This window comes from Babylonia areolata, chromosome 10 (genome assembly GCF_041734735.1).
Source record: "Babylonia areolata isolate BAREFJ2019XMU chromosome 10, ASM4173473v1, whole genome shotgun sequence".
NCBI classification, from domain to species: Eukaryota; Metazoa; Mollusca; class Gastropoda; order Neogastropoda; family Buccinidae; genus Babylonia; species Babylonia areolata.
The window spans coordinates 17,836,245-17,860,039 of NC_134885.1; the positions used below are offsets into that span (position 1 = coordinate 17,836,245).

Genomic DNA, 23,795 nt, shown 5'->3' on the forward strand with positions numbered 1-23,795 from the left:
GGGAGCTCCACGAAGTCCTGTTTCCAACAGAATAACTTGCTCATGTGATGGTCCATATGATCGACCTGATCCAGGACATTATGTCTCTGACATTTATTGAATATCCCTGAACGTATGGTGGGTGAAATCAAAATGGTGTGTATGCTTTGTTCTCAAAAGAATCTCATCTATTTAACAGTGCTATCAGTGTGTGTGTTTTGGGGGAGTGGAGGGAGGAGGTAATAGCTTATGTGGTTTCTTTTTTGGGGGCGGCAGGGATGGGGCAGTAGCATTTTTTGCTTTTATTATCATCAAAATACTTGACACAAAATTAGTGAGTAACTTGTGAAATTTGAATTGTTTGAAGAGACTGTTATATTTTTACCATTATTTTCCAGCAAAATGCCTGAGGCAGAATTTGAAAAAATGCTGTTTGAATAGTACATGTATGAATAATTCTTTCTTGAGAGATGAATAAATATGTGTTTGCTGTGCTGTGTAAAATAAGGGTTTGTGCAGTCACATGTTGTTCTTAAAGCGTGCCATAACTATACAGTTTTTGTGTGCTTCACAATGAATCTCACTCAGAATATTCAGACACATCTTTAGACATATTGAAAGCATATACATTACACATAACAGATAATCCTTGTGCCAGTGTTGGAACAGAGGTTTTACAGAATGATCTCAAGTTTTCACTCTCTGTGGAATAGATGTGAGTAAAAGAGAAGCATTGTTTGTGTGCATGTCTGTGAATCAGAGCGTTTGTTGTTGTTTCCAGTGGAAAAGATGGACAAGTGATGTTAGATGTCCTGTGTGTGTAAAAAAGTGATAGTTGTTCACATATAAAATAAACAAAAATGGAAAGGGGTCTGAAGGGAGAATGTAAATTTGAATATTTGATCTGATGATTATTAAATTTGATGAAAATCACTACTTTTCAAAGCAGCATACTAATCTTGAGGCATTTTCTGTTAGCATCAAACAACATAACTAAAATTGCACACAAACACACACACTCAGACATTTCAGGGTTTGTGATGAGTCAGAAATCTTCTGGACCCCATGGACTCTTATGTCTTATCACGATACTGTGGGGTCTCAGCCTTACTACAGAGGGTCACTCTAAAGCTGTGCATTCTAATCAAATCTGCATTGCTATACACATGCAATGGCAGGCATACCCTCAAGTCATATCCATCTAGGTTTCTGGGCCAAGTGGTGGTGAAGGAAAAGAACTCTTCTTTGTGGCAGATGATGCTGGTGTCAGACTGAAGCTTCAGTACATGATTTTCACTCTTTTTATGTATTCATTCTAGAAATTTTCAGAATGTCCAAGGGACCTGCCTGTTCAGTGAACATGCAGGGTGTCCTTTCCATTTCCAAAGCATCAGGGACACATATTTTTGTGATACCATAAGGCCCAACACTCAGCTTATATCACAGATTGACATAAGTTTACATTTAGGCCAACAGCAGAGTGAGAGCTGTATTATCAATGGTTTCTCCAGTCAGTGGGAAACATTTACAGCTTAGTCTTTTGTGAAGGACTTTGACTCTCAAACTAGGAGGCAAAATTGCACTGGCTCTTAGTGTTGCAGCCTTGTGGGCTAGTTGGCCTTTGGGAACCATCCCAATGCTGACTGTCCTAAAACCCTCATGGCCGAGAGAGTGGGGATGTACTAGGGCAAGACACTCTCCACTATAATCAAATTCTAGCCCAAATAGTCGGAATAGTAGTTGCCTCCTCTGCTGTTCTGATGGTCCTAGTCAGACACGACTGACTATCATATAAGCCCTGGGTGTGCTACACACAGACGAGCACACACGTTGCAGATTTAAAATATGATGGTGTAAAAGAGCAGTGGAGGATGGTTGCCCTGACATTTCTGAATCAGTACCAGGTTTTCATGTCACCAACATTCATGCTTTTTAAATTCAGGAATATTATAGGTTGATTAGTCTTCTTTCCAGTTTTTCTGTTTCCTGATAACAGCATCATTTCCCTTTCTAATGTCAATGAAAATGTAAAAAGTTCAGGTAAAGGGTCAGACATTCCAGATCTTTCCAAGAGACAGGTTATTTTTAGGGCTTAAATGTGATGACTGTAGGTGAGTTTAAGTTACGCAAAGATATTGGACATCATGTTCTGTCTTGGATCAGGCAGCAGCTTTAGGGAAAATGTGTTTGCAGTGTAGGTGTTGACTTTTTCAAGCAGATGCTCATAATGTATGTGAATGGCATAATTTTGAATTTCACATCTTGAGATGATATTTCTATTGTGAGTTTGGAATTAACAGAAAAAAAAGTAATTTAATGTAGAATGAGGCATAATGATTTTTTTTTTTAATCTCAACTGCCTGAAGTTATAAGCTGGTGTAAAGATACCATTTGCTTGTATTCTGATTGAAGTGCATGATCTGGGACACAGGTTATCTGATGAGTATAAGATGACTGAGTGTGGAAGTTTCATTGATATTCATGTCAATGATGATTAGAAATCCCATCTTCAGTGATACTATTTCTCATTACAAATACTTACATGTAGTAATTCCACTGACAGAATCTTTGTTTTGTTACATCTGTCTGTTGAACTAAGCAAATGAAACATTGATGTCTTTTACTGAGGAATTTGTGCATGATAATAATGTATTGTCCACATCAAAACAAATATTTGTATGATTACTTTATGTGATATATAACTATTCCCCCATTCTGACCAGTCTACCCCTGTTTATGAATGGTCAGAATACCAGAAAATGGTTGGATAAATCAAGATATTGGCCAGAAAATTATCTGTGACACTGAATTAATGGGAATGTACAGATGCAAAGAATAAATGTAGAATATGTATAGAATACTGTATTCCTCAAAGACAAATAGTTAAATACAAATTAAACATTTTATTGCCATTTCTAATAATGAATAAAAATCATGTCGTTTGCAGCAGCAGATCAGTTGAAGATTCATCAGTTAGTCTTTTATTATTGTTTTTAATGGATAGCATTAGTAATTAACTTTATTAAGTCTCAGACCATGTGGTATGTGGTCATAATTGCTAAAACAACTATGTTTTTAGTTTTTAACCCACACTTGGTGTGTGTTTGTTTGCTTCATTTGCTTTGTTTTGCCTAGAGTTCCCAAAATCATTATTTTGTAACACAGTAGCCAGACACTAAAAAGTCTGTAGTGCTGAGAAATCACTAGGATTAAGATAGTAGTTGTTAGCAGTGATAAAAAGAACGCTGGAGATGAGGCCAATATAGGACACACATGCGCGTGCGTGCTCACACACATGTACGCACACATGTTCGTGTTCAAGCTGAACACTCGGAGTACTCACATGCGCAAGCTAATTTGTGTGAAGCAAATTATTCATCTTGTATCGAATATAGGACACACGCACGCATGCAGCGCGCGAGCGCATGTGCACATACACACACACACACATGCAAAGCAAGCTTGTGTTAATCACAAGAACAAGATAAAAGTACTTGGAAAATCTTTTTGAACCCACAGTCAGTATGCACGCAAATCATCTCAGAAAGAAAAAATCACTTAAAGTACAAAACATGGATGGCCTTGTCTCAAGCATTCGGTTTCAAATACATCAAACAGTATCATAGCAAAAAAACAATGTTTGGCTTCACAAACATAATATCGTCAGCGACAGAAAACGCTGGATTTACAGTCAGGTTTGGACCACTTCCTTGTTTGCTGCTTTTTCAATAAAGTCTTTGCCTTTCCTTGTACCTGTGTGCATTTTATATGTCACGTCATGTGATCATTAACAAATTGATGAATTGGGTAGTCAAGTTGGGTGATTGTAAATGGTAGGGTAGATGATTTTTTTTAAAATTTGGTTCACATGTGATTGTAAACAGTGGAATATATGAATTAGGTAGTCAAGTTTTGTGATTATAAACTGTGGGATGGATGGATTAGGTTGTCAAGTTTTGTGATTATAAACAGTGGGATAGATGGATTAAGTAATCACGTAAGGCGATTGTAAACACTGGGATAGATGAATTAGGTAGTCAAGTTAGTGATTGTAAACAGTGGGATAGATAGGTATTCATGTGAATTTGGTGATTGTTAACAGTGGGATGGATGAATTAGGCAGTCCTGTGATTGTAAACAGAGGCAGATGATTGAGGTAGTCAAATTAGGTGACTATACAGTTGAATAGATGGAACTAGCGAATCTTGTGTTGGTTACCATTATGTATGCTTTATATATGCATTTTAAAAAATGGGATTTCTAGGTGATTTTGTATTGTAGTTGTTGTTTTTTTCAAATATTTTGCTTATAGTGTGTATTTTATATTTCAGTTTTTTCTCATTACTTTTGGAATTTTTTTTTTATACTTTTAAATCTTGGGCATATTTTGTTGGAGCTGAGGAATCATGTTGTCATGGCTGTTTTCATTAGTGTTTTCCAGTTTTATTATTGTGGAGTTACACATTGTGATTGGTTGAATGCTGGAGGAACTGTACATTTCCATTGTACGTTTTTACTTTGGGCTGTTTTTAACATGTTTTTCATCCCTCAGGCCTCTGGGTCAACATTTATACTTCTGGATGTTTTTAACGTTTTCCATCCTTCAAAAATCTAGATCACTGGGCTATAAACAGCAGTTAATAATGGAAGGATGGGCGTAATAGCCGAGTGGTTAAAGCATTGGACTTTCAATCTGAGGGTCCCGGGTTTGTATCTTGGTAATGTCGCCTGGCGGGCAAAGTGTGGAGATTTTTCCGATCTCCCAGGTCAACATATGTGCAGACTTGCTTGCGCCTGAACCCCCTTCTTGTGTATACACAAGCAGAAGATAAATGCGCACATTAAAAATCCTGCAATTCATGTCACTGTTCGGTGGGTATGGAAACAAGAACATATGCAGCATGCACACCCCAAAAAGGGAGTATGGCTGCCTACAGGGCAGGGTAAAAACAGTCATGTACATAAAAGCCCACTCTTGTACAAATGGGTGAACCAGGGAGTTACAGCCCACGAACAAATAAGTATGGAAGAGTCCAATGCTGAAATTGAATGGATTGGTTTGAGTGATACAGTTATTCTTTCAAATGATGAAATAGTGAGCTGAGCGCATGGACAGGAAGATGTGATCATGTTGCATTAACATAGTGTACATGTGGAGTGGCAAGCAACTCACTGGACATAAACATTCCAGATTATCATGTGCCTTCATCTTGGCTTCAGATAATTAGTCTTTACATGTCAGAGTACTTAATTAGTTATATATGCTTACATTTCAGTTTATATTATTATTTTCACATGCCCTGGTAGTTTGAATGTATTTGTGCCAAACTCATTTGTATTCAAGTGTTTTCGTGTTGTTATTTTGTTGTTGTTGTTGTTTTTTAATATAAATTAGCTGACATGTGTAGACTTTTGATATAGCACTGTGGCAGAATTAATTAGGTGTTGGACTTCTGATCCAGTGTTCAGCAGTCATCAGGGTTTAGAGGCTGTGTTTTGGCATGGTGTCATGTTCTCAAGAAAGGCTCTTTACTCTGATATTCCCCACTCCATCAAGGTGTTAATTGGTTCCCGACTTCAGTTATGGAAAGAAATACAGCTGAAAGAGAGGATTAGGCCTCTTTTTTTATGCCTTGCTGTAGATACAATCAATATGAATTCACTGCCCATATGGCTGTAAAAGGCTACAGGACCTTTGACATTTTTTTTCTTTTTTGTTTTAAGCCCCAGTGACACAGTTTCAGTTTCAGTAGCTCAAGAAGGCGTCACTGCGTTCGGACAAATCCATATACGCTACACCACATCTGCCAAGCAGATGCCTGACCAGCAGCGTAACCCAACGCGCTTAGTCAGGCCTTGAGAAGTGACACAAATACAGGGCACTGTTACTGTTACAGACATTAGTCTGCCAAGACCACCCAGTACATGCAGTGGAAGTTGAGCAACATGTCATAAATGAGCATCGTTACGAGTCAAAAATGGCAACGTACTGTTTCACCCAAACCATTTTTCATGTATATACATTGCATTTAAACCCACCTCCTCCCTTTATCTTTTTCGTTTGCTTGTTTATTTACATCATAAGATCACTTATAATAGTTGGGGTTTTTTGTCATCAGTTATTCAGTGATTTAGATTGCCTTTTGTAAAAATTCAGCTGACCTCTTTTTAAAGAAGCGTTGGGATTTTGCTGGAATTTTCTCTTGAATGACGGTCGCTTCTTACTTTTGATCTCTAGGCATCAAGCCTTCTGTTAGTAAGAAACAGATTATGGCTGTTAGCGTTTGTTTGTTGAGGGAGACAGAAAGAGTTGGTGAACACTGGCCTTTAATTGTTTTAATTTTTAATATTGATGTTTAACCCTTTCACTGCCTGGGAAATAGTTTTAAGTGAAATGTATTTGCCAGGGATTTTTCACAAAAGAATGGATGTATATATATATTTTTTTTTAATTCTGTGACTTTATTATTGGAGAGAGGCCCATAAAAGCATACATTTTCTGAATGGTAAATGAATAAAAAAAAAAATAGAAAACTCATGATGCTTTCCAATTTTGTACTTTTCCAGACATACAGTCGTTGTGAAACCAGTGTTTTGATGTTTGTCAGGTTTTCAACTTGTTCATTACAAACATTAGTCTGGTCATTTGTACAGGAATATTTTCTGGACAAACTGATAACTGTACTCACAAATTATGCTAAAACAACCACCATAAAAAAGGTGTCTCTTTTTCATTGTAATTGTTTTAGTATGATTTGTGTGTACTGTTTATACAGGCACACTGCAATAACATGTAATTAAGTACCCAGACATATGAATGGAACATAGTGACTTCTTCAGGTGATACCAACATAGATTTGACTGTCCAATCCTTTCAGATCAGTTTTTGTTTTGTTTTTTAATCAGTGAGCCCATCATTAAGTCAGACACACTTGTATCTGTCCTTGCTGATATACTTGGAGTACTTTTTTTCTGCCTGCCTGGAATAGCCTGTACCTATTGTAGTGTCTGCTGTGTATACAAATTGGTTTCGTCAACAAATTGTGTACAGCGTCACTCACTGATCATCTGTCTTGCCATTCTTTACATCACTCCCTTTATTTTCTATTGAATTGTCTGATTAAAGTTCATTTCTGTCTTCTTCTGGTTGATGCTTCAATTCTTTCTGAGCATCAGCAGAAGAAAGCAATTTTTGTTGTTTTGGTGCAAGTCGATCGTAGAGCTTTAGTCCAATGTCACCATTTTGCTGAGCTTGCAACAAGCCAGGCTAAACACAGTAACCCAACCAAATAGTTCAAATAAAGGACTACCTCATGATGTAGATGGGGTTTCTAGCTATCCAAAGAACATAGAAAGATTCCCCAAACAAAAGCTACCAGTGTTTTTGTCAACAAATACAAACCAGGGAAAAGGCCAAATATTTCAATGATGAGTTATCTCATCACTATGGCAGTGAAGTGTATACGGCTGCACTGACAAGTTATCATACAGGCTGCCTAGGGATTAAATTGTTTTGACAGTTCATGTTTTGAGTTCAAAAATACTTCCTTTGGAATTGAGACTACAAAGAGTGATTTGTTTGGAAGGCAGGTACAGATTACACCAGTGCTTACATGAATCTACAGGAAAATTTTATTTCCTGAAATCGATTTTATTTCAATGAACAGGTGCTTTATATAATTTCTATTTTGAAATCAGATTCCAAAAAAGGTTGTGTATTCTCACCACCTTTGGTATGTGGTGTGTACTGGTGCTGTATTATTGCTGTTGTATGTACAAGACTGATTTCATCTTTTGAGTACCATTTGATGTTGAGTAATATTGCTGGTTCAAGTACTGTTAGTGTGATTGCTGCTTGAAGTGTTGGTTGATGTTGGTATGAATGTCAGTTTGAGAACTGGTTAAGTTGGTACGATTGTTGGTTTTTATTGTAAAAACTGTGTTCTGAAAGTGTGGTTCGATTCTAAGAGAGAGGGGAGCAGACAGGGGGATATAGGATCGACTGATGATGCACACACTCACTTGCTCTCCTCACACCTGCAGGGCCACATGGAGTGGTTTTTATTGTGTTTACAATACAGAACACACACACTAAGCATTTCACCCTACTTAGCAAAAGCAACACACACTACCTACTTCAAGTACTTCCTACAAGCAGCACACAGTAAAAAGTTCACCCAACACCTAAAGCAGCACCTACAGGCAGCACACAGCCCAACAAGGATTTCCTTGCACCTCACATCATGTTCAGTCAGTCAGCCTGTGTCGGTCAGATTTTCTGGGGAAAAGCTGAAAACTGGCTGTGCTGACTGGTTTTATCCCTTCCCACAACATACTGTGCATACTAATGCAAGCTACAACACTCGCTCCCCCAACTAGTTGAACTGAAATAACCAATCTTTGCTTGTCCTAGTGACACGATGTGAAGGACTGACAGATTCACTGCTTAATTCTGATTCGTCCAATTCAACAGATCTGATTTGCTACAATTCAACCCACTTGTCTATACACATACTGTGACAAGTTCACCCGTTTACGTCTCAAAGAGATTGGGGAGACAGGACAATACAACTCTCGGCAGGTTAGCCGGCATGATCAAAGTTCACATTAGCATAAATTTTCCCTAGCTTACGTTCTGAAGTCCCGCCATCTACCTCAGCTGTGTTTGTGAAAGAGGAGATGAGAAACGACTTGAAAGACAGGCCGCCACACGGGATGTTCTGACATGCCGACACTCATCTGTTTATAACACGCCGATATCTTGTCCGGCACGGGGATTGCGGCAGACATCACATAACCTTACATGTTTCAACGACTGGGCCGGGTGATGCAGACTTGCTGACCAAAGACAGCCGACTTGGGAGTGGGAGGGTGGCGCAGTATCGGCGCGACCTCAAAGAATGGACTTTGGATGGAGCGGGAAGGGAGACAAGGAGGGGGAGCAAAGGGATGGGGAGGGAAGGGGGACAGTGTGGGTGGTGGGGGGGTGACAATGCTGGCACACTATATTATTATTATACAGTACTGGCTGATGGTATGATTGCTGGTTTCAGGACTGATTAATGTTGGTATGATTGCTGGTTAAACTACTAATTGATGTTGGTATTCTTGCTGCTTCGAGTACTAGTGTTGGTTTGACCACTGGTTGATGACTGCTGCCGAGAACTCTGCTTTGCTCTGGTAGTGAAATTGTCAACTCAGGGATGGGCACTAGCTGTCCATTCTAGTGTTGTCAACTCAGGGATGTGTACTAGCTGTCCATTCTTGTGTTATTTGCTTATATGGCCTTTTTATGTTTTTTGTTTGGCTTTTAAGTATTTTTATCCAATTTTTTGTAATGATAAATTAAGCAGAAGGGCCGATGCATCAGCATGACCTAGTCTTATTGGCCTTAAAGAGTTAAATGGTAAGAATGTCATGAATTTTTTGTGCGTGTGTGGGTTTGTCTCGTCTTTGTAGATGTGACAGTTTCGTGTTGAAGCGTTTGTGCATTTGTATCGTTTGGCAGTCCTGATATGTCCCTGTGCTGTCGGCTTGACTATAAGCAACAATAAACTAATGCTGTTGTTCTGATAGTTGGTCGTCATGATTGCCGATTTGTGTACTGGACAATGTTATTTTCCAGTAGAAATTATATCATTGTACAGCAGTCAGGGTGATAGAATACATTATGTCCACCATCATTGCCAGTTTGATTTTTCATTTGCAAGTTTGAACAAAGCAACTGAAATATGTTATGTTTGGAGTTCATCCATTAGATGTTGATGTAAAAGAAACTGTCTGTAATTTGTAGTGTCTTATTTGCATATAATTAGAAACTTTGTAACCACAGTGTGTTCTCTTCAGTTATGTAGTTGTCATGTTTCAAGGGAGGTTTTGAAATAAATCTTTTTCAAGATGTGTATGCTTTGCGTTTTGAGTTGATTCCTTTCTTGGTAATTGCCCAGCTAACCGTGTGGGGTTAGGCCACGCCTGAAAACATTTCAGTCACAAACCAACAAAAACATCAACCATATCAGAACAACCTGTCAAACCCTGGGACAAGGACGGAAAAATAAGACAAAACATATAAATCTAGGGTGCATCTCTGGTGTTGACCATTTATGATTTTATCACAATGTTAAGTATCCAGATACACTATCTTTACCAAAAAGTGAATTGTCAAACCAGAAAGAATGTGAAAAGGCAGAGAATGATTAAAATATAAATATTAGTATGCAGAAAGATTACAAAAGGTTCCCTCCACTCACCACTTGGCATGTTTTTTGGGGGGGGGGTCTGTGGGGGTGGGGGTCTTTTTGTATTTACTGATTCAATGTACTTTCTGCATCCAGAACCTTTAAGAGAAGCCAAGCATACTCTGAAGATAAGTAAATTGAGTATTCAAGCAACAGCTTTTCAAAGTCATGGGTAGGCCTTTTCCGGACGGAGGAGGATTTCTGGATTCGCAATATTCAATATTTAGTCAGTTTATTTTATCATAAACCCTTCTTTTAAGTCACAACTCCCCTTGTCATACAGTTTATCACCATCTTTGAATTCAATATGAAGGCCTTAGAAGAGAAAGACCGAGTCCAGCCAAACAGTTGACCAATGTGTGAAAAATAAGTGGATAAGGAGAAAGACATTAGGAAGTTTTGTGTTGTGGCTGCGCAAAGTTGATGCACTGGTTGTGGTGCTGTCTTGTGTGTAGTGTGTAGTCGTATGTTTCAGTATAGCAGTAGTGAAAAAAGCTATGAGTGGCCATGCAAGACGAAGGTCTGGCACTGATGCTGTCATCAAAAAAACAAAAACAAAAAAACCCCTGGATCAGAACAAATTACTGCACCTTATGTCTGAAACAAACCAGGTAGCTGTCCAGAAAGGCATCATGTGCAGCTTCACTGCAAAAATCTTGCTGCCATTTGTGATGGGTCCAAAACTGACAGAACTGGCACTAACGCTGGCAAGTGACAAATAGGCACTATCTTCTTTTTCATTATTTTGGATTTTTTCTTTTGCCTAGCGGTTTTCAATTTTTCTTCACAGGTTCAGTTTCAACCCTTGACACTGTGTTGACAAAAGCAAGTACGCAGGAGCTTTTACACATCTGTTAAAATGAAAAGCAGTTATCTTTTTCACTTCACCCCTTCACACTTTGTTGTAAAAAAAAAAAAAAAAAAAAAAAAAAAAGTGCAGGAAAGAAAGAACATGAATGACACATCCCTGCTGTTAAATGGTACCAAGCATTCTCAAGGTATTTTTGGCATCAAGGATTTCTCCAGATTCAGGGGCATAGCCCCTTGACCTCAGTTTCCAGGATTCAATTTTTCTGTCAAGAAATTGAAGGAAAATTTGTAAATACACACCTGTGAAAACAAAGGACAACTCGTCTGTCAGTCAACCAAGAAAAATTTCAAAGGTATGAAAGAATATTTATTTCAACTTTTAAAGGGTTAATAACTTCTTTTTAGAAAATTAAAAACAAATATTCTTCATATTCTATGACATTACTGCACAACAATAAGTAAAAAAACAAAACAACAACAAACAAAAAACGTGTATACCAAATAAACACACTGCGGCAAACCATTTTGAATCTAGAACCAATTTGCTGTGGTAGTGAGTGTCAAACTTGAAATGTTCTGAGATTTCTAACAGCACATTGAAAGTTCTGTGATATGACAAAACACACAAAAAAATAATGTTTCTTGTGTCAGTTAGGAAGAGATGTGCATAGGAGGGAGCAGCAAGGGATTAAAATATTGCTTTCAAAACCATACATACCATAAAAATGCTCATATTACTAATACCAGATGCCTATCATTAAGAAAACATAACTTTCAATACCTTTTGACCAAAGTGAAAAACATTAAGGCGCTTAAAACAGAAAATTTGTTTCAATACTTTCAAACTAAAATGATTCAATTTTCAAACTAGATGCATATGAAAATGTGGTGTTCAACAACTTACTACTTATTTCAAACTATTAATTATCAAATAAGCAACAAATGGATGCCTGAATTAGTAACCTTGAAAAAATGTACTGTTCTCCACATGGTGCTTTACATCAGTAGAGAAATGCTAGAACTTAAATAACCAAGTTACTTTTTTCAGTTTCAACTACCACCAATTCCCTACAATATGTTCTTGAGCACACATCATGACTTTTGCAATATCAGAAAAATTGTGCCACCAAACTGCACACTAAAAAAAAAACTTGTAACAAAGCAACACAAGAGCAAATTTTTTTGTTTGTTTTAATCTGTTCATTTGTTAAAAAAAAAAAAGAATAAAAGATCTGACCCATTGAAAATACTGAAGCATCATATATATTGACATGAAACAACATGGCGGGGTGACAGATTGAGTGAAGAAGTTTGAGAGAAATGATGCTGATCAAGATAGTAGAATGGAGGGGTTAAAGAAAAAAAAGAGAGGGTGGGGGTGAGGAGGTGGAGAATCAGCTATGAATCATTCACAGCTTTCCATATTTCAGATTGGATACCTATCCACTCTCTTCCTCTTCACACATTCACAGGCCTTTGCCCTAGTTACATTTTTTTTGTTCCATGAAAGCAAAGTGTTCAGTTATATGTCAACAATATGAACAGGCAAATGAATGTCTAAAAAGAAAGTTTAAAAAAGATTCAATGTATCCAGTCTCTCTCTCTCTCATATTTTTTCTCCCATCTTCTCACATTTTACACATTTCCATACCTCAGCCACCTTTCTCTCACATCCAACTTTGCATTCACACTATGATAAAAATGAACGGAGAAGTTGCTATAAAGACCACAATTATCTTTTAAACTTTTTTCCTGGCTGATTTTGAAGTGCACATGAACCTAATTTCAATCCTACACAAATGAATAGCAAACAAATAGGGATCAATTGAAAACAAAGCATAACACAACAAAAATATGAAAGGAATAAGCTGTTAAGGAAAATGATGCCATGTCTCCTTGACCAGTGTATATGGGACTGCCATCTTAAGCTTAAGTCCAGAAGTATTGAACACCTCAGCTCCTGGAACATACATAATTGACAATCTGTCAACAACAGTACTCATGTCACCCTGTCATCTCCAGTGCTCATGTCACCCTATCATCACTGGTGCTCATGTCACCTTATCTCCAGTGCTAATGTCACCCTGTCATCATCTCAGGTGCTAATGTCACCCTGTCATCATCATCAGTACTAATGTAACCCTGTTATCACTGGTGCTCATGTCAACCTGTCATCATCATCAGTGCTCATGTCACCCTGTCATCACTGGTGCTCATGTCACCCTGTCATCATCTGCAGTGCTCATGTCACCCTGTCATCATCTGCAGTGCTCAGGTCACCCTGTCATCAACTGCAGTGCTCATGTTACCTTGTCATCTGCAGTGCTCATGTCACCCTGTCATCACTGGTTGTCATGTCACCCTGTCATCATCTGCAGTGCTCATATCACCCTGTCATCACTGGTGCTCATGTCACCCTGTCATCACTGGTTGTCATGTCACCCTGTTATCTCCAGTGCTAATGTCACCCTGTCATTATCTGCAGTGCCCATTTCACCCTGCCATCATCTCCAGTGCCAATGTCACCCTGTCATCACTGGTGCTCATGTCACACTGTCATCATCTGCAGTGCTATGTCACCCTGTCATCTGCAGTGCTATGTCACCCTGTCATCTGTAGTGCTCATATCATCACTGGTGCTCATGTCCTGTCATCACTGGTACTCATCACCTTGTTATCACTGGTGCTAATGTCACCCCGTCATCACTGGTGCTCATGTCACCCTGTCATCACTGGTGCTCAAATCACCCTGTCATCACTGATTCTCATGTCACCCTGTCATCATCTGCAGTGCTCATGTCACCCCGTCATCACTGGTTCTCATATCACCCTGTCATCATCATCAGTGCTAACATCACCCTGTCATCACTGGTGCTCATGTCACCTTGTCATCTGCAGTGCTCATGTCACCCTGTCATCACTGGTGCTCATGTCACCTTGCCATCTGCAGTGCTCATGTCACCCTGTCATCACTGGTGCTCATATCCTGTCATCACTGGTGCTCATGTCACCGTTGTCATCTGCAGTGCTGTCACCCTGTCATCATGGTGCGAATGTCGCCCGTCATCACCGGTGCTCATGTCACCTGTTATCATCTGCAGTGCTCATGTCACCCTAAAATCACTGGTGCTCATGTCACCCTGTCATCATCACTGATGCTCATGTCACCCTGTCACCATCACTGATGCTCATGTCACCCTGTCATCACTGGTGCTCATGTCACCCTGTCATCATCAATGGTGCTGATGTCACCTTGTCATCATCATCATTGCTCAGGTCATCCTATCATCTCCAGTGCAAATTTCACCATCATCACTGGTACTCATGTCACCCTGTCATAACCAGTGCTCATATCACCCTGTCATCACCAGTGTTCGTGTCACCCTGTCATCACTGGTGCTCATGTCATACTGTCATCATCACCAGTGCTCATGTCACCCTGACATCACTGGTGCTCATGTCATCCTGCCATCATCAGTAATCATGTCACCCTGTCATCACCAGTGCTCATGTCACCCTAGCAGGGAAAACCAAGTGCCCTGATGTAATCATCGCATGTCTGCTGTTAAACTGGTCACTTGTCCTAGAATATAATCACAATTAGTTCAGATCGCATCACATGGATAGTTATAACAATTTGCAAAATCTGACAAACCATACAAAGCAGATTAATCTAATAACAAGAGGGGCAAAGCCTCAGTTCACAACATTATAAAAATATTTCAAAAAAGAAAACTACTGACAAAATCCCATCACCCTAAAAATAAAGAGAGAAGCTCTAGATGGCAACTGACAGCTAAATTAAACATGAAGTTAGAATGATGTGCAGAAGATCAGTCTGCCTCAAAGAAATGAAATTCACCATTCATCAGTTTAGACAAGCAGACAACTTGAATATCATAAGTCATGAGTGATCAGCAGAAAGTTCAGCATTCTTTATAGTTTAGACACACAGAAAACTTGAATATTCAAAGATGAGACTGATAAGCAGTAGTTTTAGTCAACAAGCATCCTATTAACACACAAAACTATCATCAGAAAATGAAATTCTGTCAAGCGGAGAACCTTTCCACCAACGCAGGTAGTCCCATCGAACTGATCAACATATCACTCTTCAGTGCATGCAATTGTTTGGATCAAATCTATTAATGTTTTAAGCTTTTCCTGACCTTATCATATCATGGCTTTCCAGCTTCAATATTGCATAATAAAAGCTCCAAACACTTGTCAAATACACCATACAAACCTGTGACCATTTTCAAAATATGTTGTTCAAGACATCTGAGGTACACCCAAAGAATTCCAGTGTTTGTTTTTTAATCATCCTTGACACACTTCCAGGAGCTTCAAATAAGTTAACACCCTATACATACCTGCTACGACTACGGGTCAGGTTGCGGTTCCTGTTCCTTGGTGGTGATGCTGATGCACTGCGACTGCGGGATTCTCTGAAGAAAAAATTAACAAAACTTATTTTGCTTTTGTCACTCATTGAATTTAAAGCAGCAGAAACTGCCATTGTAAATATCAACTACTTAAGTTTTATGAGCAGACTGTGAAACTCTACCATTTGATTCAGACGAACCATGTTATTTATTTGAGCTTTTTAAAAAACTTTTTTTTTCAAGCATTTCTTGCATTTTTTAAACATACCTGACAATCTCTGTTCTGTCCCTTTCTTAAAATTCAGTGGGTGAAACTGGCTATAGCTTCAAATCGTATAGTAGTTAGTACAGATTGCTCCTACTCCAAAAGGTGTAGGGGAAATTTTTTCTTTACATATATTTGACAAGCGGAATAACATTCCCACACTACAACTAACCAAATACTGACATTGTGTTCAACTTTATGTTATATTCACTCTTTACATTTTAATCGACATTGAGACCACTCAGTAAAATTAGTCTTCTTAAAGGCATTGCCTGGACCAGAGTCATTTCATAAAGTTGATAGTGGAGACAGAACCGTAACCTTCAACATCTTAAAAAAAAAAGACTACGAATAAACTATCAATTCCTTAAGTATTCTTGTAACATACTTCTAAAAATAACCATCCCACTTCCAATGACCATGTATACATATATTTATACTGGTTCACTCTCACACCTACTCACATGATTCATAAACAAACTTTAGAAATGATACCATCAAAACATTTTAAACACCTGTTTTGTTTTGTTTTTGTTTTTTGGGTTGTTTTTTTTAGGCTTACCATTGACCTTCAACTGCTTTCCTCTTGAGAAGTGAAGCTAAAAAATTAAAAATACTGTATACCCCAAGACAAAAGGAATGCAACTTTTGCATTGATTCTTACATAACCAGAGAACAGAGATTTGAAATTTCACATCCCTAACAGTTATAACCAAGACTACAGTTTCAGTGAAATGTTACGGATTACAGAAAATAATCACAAATAAAGCTGAGGATAACTGTGTGTCGTGGTCAGTATATTCATTATCATTGCACTGGACTTCCTGGCCATAGTAATTACAGAGTTACACTGACTCGGACCAGGACACCAATTTTACTTTCTGAGATGTATGACATGTTTCTACAGGTGGACAACCATCAAACAGGACATTCCATTTCACCTTCATGTCAAGTACATATCTTCATACTTGTGGGGAAGGTTATTTTACCTAAATGTACCAATCAAAAGTCGCATTTCTTTTGTCTTTTTTGAGGACATTATGAACACACAGTATCACACACACACACATAAACACAGTCATACATATCCATACACAAACATACTTACATACAATGTACAAGTGCAACAAACGAAAATATCACTCATCACTAAACACACACATATCACAAAAACGTTTACACACAGTATTTTTCAATCACAAAGACTGAACATCACAGGTCAAAATGCTAGCATACCCAGAGACGAAACGAAACGAACAGCCGACAGCCGAGACATGGAGCCATTATCACATGTCGTGTGAAGTAAGCTGAAAGGTTTTGAAGAAAACCTTTTGTGAAGCCCATGTATCAGAGGACTAGAGATCGAAGGGGCAGAAGTTTCGAGAAGTTGTGCAAAAACTTCATGGGTCCAGCAGGGCCAAAGGGGGCAGTAGCAGAAGGTCAGCAATTTTGACTGACGAGAAGCGAGAGAGTGAGCACTGTGCTGCACCTATGGAGCAGACAGGAAGGCCGAAGCCAGGGGGCGAAGTATATGGAGCTATTCATGACCGAGTCAGGAGCCTGGAGGAAGCAGGAAGGCGCAAGCCAATCTGTAAATTTTGTCCAGTGCAAACTTCAGTCAATACTGTCCACAATTCACCACACAATATGTTATGAACACAGTTGACATTGTTCATAAGAAAAATGTAAAAAAACAAATAAACTCTGCATCTGTAATACTGAATAGTACATAATATTCAATCTTCACTTGCAATTATATAAACTGTATTAACAAGGGTAATTCAGTTTTCATCAGCAAATGCAGAGGCTACAGAAAGAAAGTGCATGCAGCCAGAGACTGCCATTTAATACATCAACATGTCTGATACAGATATCTTCATTGCTATTATCCTAACAAATAATATTTGCATTTCCTTCTGGTGGAACCAAAAACAAAATATTAACACGTCAATTATTCTTCAATCAGACTGAATGCACTTTCCTCAAAATTGTAAAAGTAAATGAAGGCAATACTTGTAACAAGGTTTATGATTTTGCAGGTTACAAGCCTGCACAAATTCAAGCTATTTTCACAACTTATAACTCAGTGTTACAATATACATGCTGATAAATTACTTCATAATAAATCTTCACATTTTGGCACATTTCAAATTTGGTTTGTAGGAATAGCTGCCATAATGCATGACTACAATGCCATCTTATTTCTGCCCAGGGCAGATGGACAATGGGACTGGAGACAGTGGATATGTGTGATGGGGGAGTGGGATATGGGAGAATGTGATGGGGGACCGTGGATCTGGGGTACAGTGAGATGGTTAACAATGGAAACAGGGATAATGGGACTGAAGGACAATGGGAATCTGGGATGAGGAACAACGGACAATGGGACTTGGAACAATGAGATGGTGGACTGTGGTACTGAGGGACAGTGGGATGGGGTACACAGTGGGGTAGAGGACAGTGGGGTGGGGACAGTGGGATGAGGGACAGCGAGATTGGGGACAGTGGGGGTCGAGTACAGTGGGGTGTGGACAGTGGGGTGGGGCACAGTGGGGTGTGGACAGTGGGGTGGGGGACAGTGGAATGGGGGACAGTGGGGTGGGGCACAATGGGGTGTGAACAGTAGGATAGGGACAATGGGGTGTGGACAGTGGGGTGGGGGACAGTAGGGTGTGGACAGTGGGGTGGGGGACAGTGGAATGGGGGGCAGTGGGGTGGGGCACAGTGGGGTGTGAACAGCAGGATAGGGGACGATGGGATGTGGACAGTGGGGTGTGGGACAGTGGGGTGTGAACAGTAGGATAGGGGACAATGGGATGTGGACAGTGGGGTGGGGGGCAGTGGGGTGTGAACAGCAGGATAAGGGACAGTGGGGTGGGGTATAGTGGGATGGGGAACAGTGGGGTGTGGACTGTGGGGTGTAGACAGTGTGTGAGGTACAGTGGGGTGGGGGGGGTAGTATGATGGAGGACACTGAGTGGGGTACAGTGGGTGCCACCCATTTTTTTGTATTTTTTCCTGCCTGCAGTGTTTTAAGGAAATTTTCTATCTAAAATTACGTTTAAATAACATACTCACTGTGACCCACTAGTGCAGACTCCGGCAGGGGTCTGACATTCCTGTCCTGTGCAAACTACTATCCGCCTATGCGGAGAAAACGAAAGTAGCTACCGCCGATAACCTCCCGGAAGTTGGTAACCTCCCCTGTGCCCCCCTGGCTAGTGCCCTCTTTTGACGGCAATATGCCATAACCAGCGCAGCGTGCAGGGAGAACAGGAAGTGGGGAGGACGGGAGGGTCTTAAATTTGGGTCACGGTAAGTATGTTACTTAAACGTAATTTTAGATAGAAAATTTCCTTTTAATTACACATACTTAACCGTGACCCACTTGTGCAGAATAGCGCGACAAGGTGGAGGGCTCACCTGTTCTACTGTCTGTGTGCTGCGATGACCTGTTGTGCAACTACCACAGAAGCGATACCTCTTGAGCCATCATCCCGCAGGTGTGTGACGTCTCTCAGGTAAGTCGATGAAGGTGGCAGGGTTTTTCCAGTAGGCAGCATCCATGATGTCTTGCAGCCGTGCTGAGTGCAATAAGGCAAGAGAAGAGGACCATGCTCTGACTTCATGTGCTCTGGCTGAGGAGGCATCAAGTCTCAACCCTGCATCTGCATATGTGCCTTTAATCGCACTGACTATCCATCGAGACAAGAGACTTGCTAATGTCAAGCGGATGGTCCAGGTTCCAGGTAATGAAGAGGCGTCGTTTGGACGATAGGAAGGGATGCGACCTTTTGAGGTGTACGCGCAGGGCCCTGACCGGGCAGAGGAATCTGTCCTTGTCGTCATGGGTCAGTATAGAAGAGAGGTTTGATAAAAAGAATGGGAGAGGGTGTACTGGGAGTTTGATTTTTGGCAAGAAATTTGGGGAGGAATCTAAGTGAGATAGATCCGTCTGGCTTAAAGGCTGTATCTTGTGTGATGCCACTGAGGGCATGTACCTCACTACACCGCCTACCTGAGGCTAGTGAGGTGAGAAAGAGTGTCTTCATGGAGAGTAGCTTGAAAGGAGCTACAACAAGGGGTTCGAAGGGGGCCTTGCGGAGGTATTTTAGGACCAGAAGGTGTCCGAAGGGATTTACATGCGTGACTGAGGGAGGCCCCTCGAACCAGTGCTCTGAGCAGGGGGTCATCTGAGAAAGAGGACCCGCCTAGTTGCCGAAGAGTGGAGCTGATTGCAGCGCAGTGGACGCGTACTGCGGAGGCAGAGAGGCCTTTGGAGGAGGAGAGGAAGGCAAGAAGTTGGCGAGATCCATATTGGATGGGTGCGTGGGACTGACTGAGTGGGTTGAGCACCAGGAAAGCCAGCGGTTCCAGTGTGCAGAGTAAACGCCTTGACTGCCTTTGTGATGTGACCTGCAGACAAGGTCAGCCGTGTCATCGGAGGCCTGTGTGGAGGCCGAACTGCATACTGCTGATGCCTGTACACCCTGGGTTGCCCCCTGGGTTGCACTCTGGCGATTGAGGGGGAAGGCTGATGTGAGCACGGCCTGAAGGTGGCAACATTGCTGCGCTGGAAGGTATATGGCTGATGCCGCGAAGCGTGCCGCAAGTGTGCCAAAGTGCGGAGAGGGCCCGCGCCAAGGACAAGGTCCCTATGCAAGTCTGCGTAGCGTTTTATGGCCGCAGTGGGGAAGCCCTGACCGAAGAGGAAACCGTTGGTGGGGTAAGTGCTCTGAGGGAAGCGTGTTCTGGTGGAGAGTGCACGCATGGGGATTGGTCGAGCACAGCATCCCTCCTGGCCAAAATGATATTCATATAGGCCTCTGATTGTATATCTGTAAAACACATGAGAAGCTGGCTGATCTGCTGAATGAAAGGGGAGAAAATAGTAACGTCAAGGTTGGCTGGTTGCTCAGTGGGGGTTTCCATGAGGGCCCTGGCAAGGCCCGCAAGGAAGCTTTCCATGGCAGCAGTCGATTCTAAAGAAGATCTGAGAGCTTCCTCCAGATCCATGAGGAATTTGTCATTTAATGTTACTTTGCGACTATCACGCAAGTTTTGCGGGAGGAGTAGGAGGTCCTCATGAGAAAGAGGAAGGGGTCTTTGAGGAATAGGGCCCGGAGCTAGAAGTGGAGGTTTTGAAGTGGTTCAGGGCAGAGTTTTCAGGAATTTCCCTCGACCCATTGCAGCTGGAAAATTTAGAACAGAGTCAGAGGGGACATCGCTGATGGGTTGGCCACTGGTGCATGCCAGTGTGTTCTGCACAGCCTCAACTACCATGGTCGATTGTGTAAGAGCATAATGAGGGGCATGGGAGGATCTGTGGATGCCTATAATCTCCATAGCACCACATGTTAGAGGCGTGCCCGGTGCGCGAACTGTCTCCACCCTATCTGGAGTGTAGGAAGCTAGGAGGGCTATTGCTTCTTGCAAGGAAACCAGCGGATTATCTTTCAAAGGTGTTCCTCTGTATCAGTATCCCCATCAGAAAATGTCTCTTCTATGGCATAGGATGGGTCAGGCTGTGTGCTGGGCACGTGACCAGGTTGCTGGGAGGTGGTCGTGGAGGGTGGAAGCGGATTTGCTGCAGCAGATGAGCAGTAGTAGTAGGTGTGGCACCAGGAAGCAGAGTGGTGCATAGTTGTTGCAGCTTGCTGATCCGTCATTAGTAGGTGGGAAACAGGAGCAACCGGCGGTATGGCAGATGGGGTCATTACTGCATAGCTTGTAGGGGCTGTGCACACACCCGCACTGAAGGCGAGGGGCGATGTCGGTGCAAGGGAAGTACCTGCGGTGGTGACCGGAAAGGGCGCCGAAGCAGGAGTTGCCCCCCTTGGATCGGGTGCTCGGGACAAGGGAGATGCACGCGTATGGGCGAGCGTGTCCCGTAGTGGTCGACCTCCCTCCCTACACATGGGCATCCCTAAGCGCCTTGGTCGCTATAGGATCCGAGACAGAAGAGGCATGCTGCGTGGGGGGTGCGTGAGCCGATGTCACGGCCGCCACCACAGACGCATCGCACATAGGGCCCTGTCTAGCATGCGGATCCAAAGCCAGTGTAAGGTGGTGTTTTCCCAAAGGGATTGTGGCACATTCCATTGTTGATATTGTGGGTATGGGCAAAGTGATAGAGGAGATCAACTCGGGCACTGCCGACTGGCAGGACCGAGATCATGTCGAGTCTGTTTGCGGATGGAAATGAATAGCATCAATGGCACCACTGACCTGAGTATGGGGTAACGAAACCCTAGAAGTCACCAACGGAGACGTCGGAGGCAGTGGGGGTCTGGAGTCGACTGGAGGTAGCGGAGGAAGTGGAGGAGGCGGCGGGTTGGCGTTGTTGAGAGAGCCCAAAGTAGAGGGCCCACCCAGAGTGTCCGCGAATCGATTGCGATCGCACCTTAATTTTAGCCTGATCGCCCAAATGAGCCACATAATTGTGCGACCTGGCTGAAGACATAATTGGACAAACGACAAGGACGCTAAAGAATCGATAGATATGAAAATACAAAAAAACTTAGCCATATGCAGAGCACAGGAACAGGAGTCGAGATGGCTGCCGGAAAAAGAGGACGCTAGCCAGAGGGGCACAGGGGAGGTTACCTCCTTCTAGGAGGTTATCAGCCGTAGCTACTTTCATTTTCTCTGCATAGGCGGATAGTAGTTTGCACAGGACAGGAATGTCAGACCCCTGCTGAAGTCTGCACAAGTGGGTCATGGTTAAGTATGTGTAATTTTTTTTTTTCTACTGACAGAGAGACAGCAGGGCTAGGGGCAATGGGACTTGGGTACAGTGGACTTGAGTAGACCTGGGGAACAGTTGACTTGTGGGACAGTAGACTTGGTGGACAGTTCACTGATGGGACAGTACATCTATGAGACAGCAAATCTGGGCGGCAGTGGGATGGTGTACTCTAGTTCTGTATGACTAAGCACAGCAGATCTGGTGGTACATCCAGGTGAGTGGACATGGGACCAGGGAACCGTGCCTGTGGGATGGTGACAGTGGTGTGGGGAGTGGGATGGGGACAGTGGGATGGGGAGCAGCAGACCTGGGAGATAGAAGGTTAAAGGACAACCATCCTTGGGGCAACTGGCCATAAATGAAGACTCTATTTTAGTCTGAAGACAATTCAGTCATTTTTGCACAATTTATTGAGGGGTTTAAATGCTTTCATACATTCAAATTTCATTTACAGAAAATGTTTTTACAAAACTCATTAAAATAAACAATATGAATATTCTTCTATGGCTTAAATGTTAATATACCACTCATCAGCAATACATTACATTTGCTGATAAATCTCTGATTACTGTTAATCCCACCCTCTTTGCATACATTACATACAACAACAACCAATCTTACCAGGTGCCGATAAATACATCATTCAGGAAAAGGGTATTAATAATGCAATTTTTACTCTCAAAACATGATAAATAATTTGTAGTTTTTATGGGTTTTTTTAAATACTTTAAAATATAAATTCAAAATACTCTACACCAAATAATATTTACCGTAACTTTTAAGCAACAAAATGACAACATAATTTATATTTTTGGATAGTTTTGTTTAGTTTAAAGCATTTTACCACAGTCACAATGAAAAATAACCTTGTTTCTACCCATCCCCTCTCACTTATCACTCACCTGAAATGCCTCTGTTGAGGGCGGTAGTCATCATAGGATGGTCTTCCTCTGGAAGGTGGATCCCAGCGTCCACCACCTCTACCACCACCGCCACCACCATACCGTGCACCACCAGATGATCTACGGCCTGATGCCATCTCAACTCGGGCTCTTCGTCCATTTATACGACTATCAAAATACACAACATAACATTTTTAATACTGTATTATACTCCCATCTTAAAATATGTTGTGAAGTCTACACTCTTAAATAAATCAATGCCCAAGTTTCTTACAAAAGATGCATACCTATTCCTTTTTTTTTTTCTTTTTCTTATGACAATAATAACAATAATGTCCACCTGTGAACAAATTTAACACTTAACAGCACATATGAACAGTAACACAAAAACAAAATACTCCTCTTCAGCTTTATGCAACTGGAGATTTTATCACCACTCAATCACTGTACCAATGCATGCATCTACCA

General features: G+C 41.4%; 2 protein-coding genes across 3 annotated transcripts in view; one reads left to right on the forward strand and one right to left on the reverse strand.

The window, feature by feature from the left end:
* The window catches only part of LOC143286840 (uncharacterized), a 53,368-nt gene extending 40,894 nt beyond the window's left edge, over positions 1–12,474 (forward strand). Inside the window, exon 6 of the mRNA XM_076594671.1 lies at positions 1–12,474. Coding sequence (XP_076450786.1) covers positions 1–100 — 100 coding nt within the window. The 3' untranslated portion in view covers positions 101–12,474.
* The window catches only part of LOC143286841 (RNA-binding protein 1-like), a 26,463-nt gene continuing 14,040 nt past the window's right edge, over positions 11,373–23,795 (reverse strand). The window contains exons 3-6 of one of the 2 annotated variants that reach the window (XR_013055866.1): positions 23,328–23,495; positions 16,914–17,266; positions 15,401–15,475; positions 11,373–12,987 (exon numbers count right to left, since the gene is read on the reverse strand). Coding sequence is in view for 1 of the 2 variants with exons in the window: in XM_076594672.1 (XP_076450787.1) it covers positions 12,981–12,987; positions 15,401–15,475; positions 23,328–23,495 (250 nt within the window). In the remaining variant the exon portion in view is untranslated. The remainder of the gene's footprint in view (positions 12,988–15,400; positions 15,476–16,913; positions 17,267–23,327; positions 23,496–23,795) is intronic. The other variant, XM_076594672.1, reaches the window with a different exon arrangement.